This window comes from Brassica oleracea, chromosome C9 (assembly GCF_000695525.1).
Source record: "Brassica oleracea var. oleracea cultivar TO1000 chromosome C9, BOL, whole genome shotgun sequence".
Taxonomy (NCBI): domain Eukaryota; kingdom Viridiplantae; phylum Streptophyta; class Magnoliopsida; order Brassicales; family Brassicaceae; genus Brassica; species Brassica oleracea.
In genome coordinates this window covers 6,713,114-6,716,805 of record NC_027756.1, presented here as the reverse complement: position 1 = coordinate 6,716,805, position 3,692 = coordinate 6,713,114, and the positions used below count along the sequence as shown (strand labels likewise).

The 3,692-nt window shown below is 39.8% G+C and overlaps 2 protein-coding genes across 2 annotated transcripts; one reads left to right on the top strand and one right to left on the bottom strand.

Moving 5' to 3' along the window:
- Positions 1-740: 740 nt before the first annotated feature.
- LOC106314218 lies at positions 741-2,265 on the top strand (the record flags this gene model as incomplete). The annotated part of the gene is made up of 6 exons (XM_013752134.1): positions 741-836; positions 924-1,014; positions 1,250-1,338; positions 1,631-1,742; positions 1,843-1,994; positions 2,165-2,265. Coding segments are annotated over 6 exons (633 nt in total), but the record flags the coding sequence as incomplete, so codon positions are not given.
- Positions 2,266-2,356: 91 nt separating this feature from the next.
- On the bottom strand, positions 2,357-2,793 carry LOC106314217 (GDP-mannose 4,6 dehydratase 1-like). Its single transcript, XM_013752133.1, has 2 exons — positions 2,605-2,793; positions 2,357-2,539 (listed from the first exon to the last, which is right to left on the bottom strand). The coding sequence occupies exons 1-2, from the start codon at positions 2,791-2,793 to the stop codon at positions 2,357-2,359; spliced, it is 372 nt and encodes a 123-aa protein (XP_013607587.1).
- Positions 2,794-3,692: the final 899 nt, after the last annotated feature.

The following is a 3,692-nucleotide window of genomic DNA, read 5'->3' as shown; positions in this document are numbered from 1 at the left end:
TCAAGCACTATGATCATCTACTCATCAAGCACTATGATCACCCACTCATTTACCAAATCAAGCACCATCTTTGATATTTTATGCATTGTTGTTCACTATAAATACCATCACTCATCTCACTATTTTGTACACCAAAAACAAGAACAAGAGTTTATAAGAAAAGAACCATTACATCTTCTTCTTCTTACTTATAATAAACTCTCTCACTTATAGTAGTGTTATTTGCTTCCTACGGGTATTAAATTCTACTCTTATTTAAATTTCTCGATACTATAAATTATAAGTTATTTCATAACAATAATTAAGTATTTAAGGTAGTTATTTAAATTTTTTTAATGGGCCCAAATAACAAGGGCTCTGTCAGTGAAGCATGGTTTGAGTCTCATGCTTTGTCTCCTCCCCACCCATTAAAGTACAACGAGCTGCCAATTCCTTTACCTGTTTAAGAACTCACTGTCGTCTGAATACCGTGCAAAGAGGATTTTTTTTTTTTGTTGTTGTTGGAAACGGCAGGCTGTTGGCTTGCAAATTCCCGAAACGTCATGATACTGCTGTCATAAGTTGAAATGGTTCATCTCTCTTTGATTCCCCTCCACAACCGTGGGCCAGCTGAAACAAACAAACTATTGGATTCCAAAGATCTTCTTCTTCTGAGTAGCAGGAGATGGGAGCATCAGATTCAACGCTATTAGGCGGACTCCTCAGCTATCAAGGTTAATCCTCACAAATTGAATTGAATTTTACAGGAAAAGGGAGGTGGAGATGTGATAACGACCATCTCTCAACGATCCGAAAGAGTGGATCCCGATCTCGAGAATCTTAAATCACTCGCCGTCGTGAGTTACTTAAGATCGGAATCAAAGGTTTTCTTTTAGATGAAAACATTTGTTTGATGGTTTAAGATTTTGAATAATATTTGGCAGAGTAGGCCAATATTGAAGTCAGCTCCTCCCAGAGAAAGTAGCTTAACGGACATCTTAGTTAGGAAAGCTTTATCGTCTTCCTCTTCAGCCTGTGAGTTTTTTTTTAATCCATCATTACCCTATCTCTTCTTTTTGTTTTTTTTTTTTCTCTAAATAATTTAATTTTAAGACAACTCTCGTTCTGTCAAAGCTAAACTATTATGAAACAGCTAGTCCTGTCTTTTCCCCAACAAAAAGCCTTTTGTTTTGTTTCCGTTTTCATCATGCACACCTCTGACTTCTTTCTTTTCCAAATCTAAATTTATTGCTCTTATGTTTCCCAACAGATACGGTGGATCCTCAAATACTTGTTGAGCTCTTCTCCATTTACCGTGAATTTCAAAACAGCAAAGCTCAAGAAATTACCAACAGACAGGTCTGCCCATCTTTTTCTTTTTCAACAAACATGGAATCATTACTCGTACTAAGTCCTTGGGATTCATGGACTCTGGTTATTTCTGGAAGACTAAATCTATAGACTTATGGACCCCTCCTTTACTTGAAAGAGACTCCAGGATTATTATGTTAGCTTTATGAGCTTTACGTTCACAAGAATCTTTGCATTTTCTTAGTGAATTGCAACTAAAAATTCTGTGTGCCTCTATCTTCTCAAACTTTGGCTTCACCAATCATGGGGAAATTAAATATAACATTGTTTGTATCTCTAGGAAGATATTGAAAACAAGATAGAAGTGGCAGATGCTTTGGCTTCTAAACTTCTACAGAGGTTTAACCACTCCGTTTCTGCTATGAGGACCACTTCCCACCATTTATCTCAAGGTACCTACCCTATATCATCCCTTGTTTCAGTCTACAAGATACATGTCCCTGACACTAGACTGCCTTCTCCACTTTATCTCACCGATGCAAATATTTTCAGTTAATGGGTTGCAGGTGGAGCTTGGGGACCTCAAAGGAAGGTTGACAGAGGTGATCAACAACTGCGATACCTTATGTAAAAGAATTAATGCTGAGGGGCCTCAATCTCTCAGGTCAACAGTGACGCCATTTACTCTTGCACCACCTGATTCGGTCAGTATAAACACTACTACTACCATGTCTTCTGAAAAAGAGGAATAAGAGTCAATACTCTCTAATTGTAGGTTGATTAGTGAATATCGGAATACATATTTTTTCTTGTATGTTTTCTGAGTTGTATGTATAATCGCTCGTTACAATAGGAAGCCATGTTTGTTTTGTAGGGAAGTTATTATGTAATACGCTTTGTTTTGCCTTTGATACAAAAACAAAATCCAGAGTGGATGATGATGATGATTTGCAGTTTATCGACTTGAGCAGCTTTTTAAACAAGAAAATGGAAAAACTTGAAACAGATTTTAGATCCAGATACAAAAAACGAAAAGGCAGATAATGATAAGACTCTTTTTTGGAGATTAAGAGTGCTGCTGAGCGTCCAAGTAACCAGCATCAACAAGCACTTTCTCCCTCCTAGCCATCTCCAGATCTTCGTCCACCATCATCTTCACCAGCTGCTCGAACCCTACTTTAAGCTTCCACTTCAACACCTCCTTTGCCTTGCTCGCATCTCCTTTCAGATTGTCAACCTCTCCGTAGGCCTGAAGTACATCTTGTCTATCTCCACGTGGTCTTTCCAATTGAGCCCCACGTACCCGAACGACACCTCCAGAAACTCCTCGACGGTGTGCGACTCCTCAGTTGCCACCACGTAATCATCTGGTTTCTCCTGCTGCAGCATCAGCCACATTGCCTCCACGTACTCCCCCGAGAACCCCCAGTCCCTTGACGCCTGTATGTTTCCCAGGAACGGAGTCGTCTCAGATAGTTCACAGTGTACCAGTGAGCTGCGCATTTGGAGGCGGCATAGGGAGATCTCGGATGAAACGGCGTCGTCTCAGTCTCTTAGATTGCGGTGGAGGAGTTTGTAAAAATGAAGCAATAAGAAACAAGATGGTGGGTTAAGGTCTCAAGACAATGGAGATACCAGTACAAGGGACAAACATGCATGGTTGGTTAAGGTCTCAAGACAATGGAGATGCCAGTACAAGGGACAAACATGCATGGTGGGTTAATGTCTCAAAACAATGGATTATTAGTTTATTATATCTCATCTACCATTTACCATACTTGTAACCAGTATATATATGGGATGTTCCCATAAGCAAATCAATCAAGTGAATAAAATTATCCTTCTTTACTCTCTCTCTCTCTTTCTTTCTTGTTCTTCACTATGTTTTTTAATTTCTAACATGGTATCAGAGCCCCAAAGCTCTTGAACACCAAACTGCTTCCGCAAATCTATTCTATTCACTTTACTCTTTCACTTGTTTGGTTTACTTTCTTCAGAATCTCTTTCATTTTCTTTTACCCACAAGCAAAGATGGAGCAACACCAGCTAGTGAGGATTCCAGTCAACCTGAAGGGTCCTAACTACATTACTTGGTCGAGATTGACCAGGATAGCTCTTGGAGGAAGAGGTCTATGGGAGCACATCACCACAAGTGAGGCCCCAAGACAAATCACCCAAAGAGAAGATGGCAAGGAGGTTGTAGTGGTAGATGAAGGCAAATGGGGTCAGGAGGATCTCATGGTGCTGTCTATCTTGCAAGGCTCACTTGATACTCCTATCATGGAGTCTTACTCACACTGTGAGACTGCAAAGAAGCTATGGGATACCTTATACAAGGTATATGGCAACACTTCAAACCTCACCAGAATATTTGAGGTTAAGAGGGCAATCAACAACTTGCA

Coding starts and splice junctions, on each gene's coding strand:
- LOC106314217 (XM_013752133.1), bottom strand. CDS start 2,793: ATGCGCAGCTCACTGGTACACTGTGAACTATCTGAGACGACTCCGTTC. Junction 2,540..2,604: donor CCGTCGAGGAGTTTCTGGAG/GTGTCGTTCGGG, acceptor GATGTACTTCAG/GCCTACGGAGAGGTTGACAA.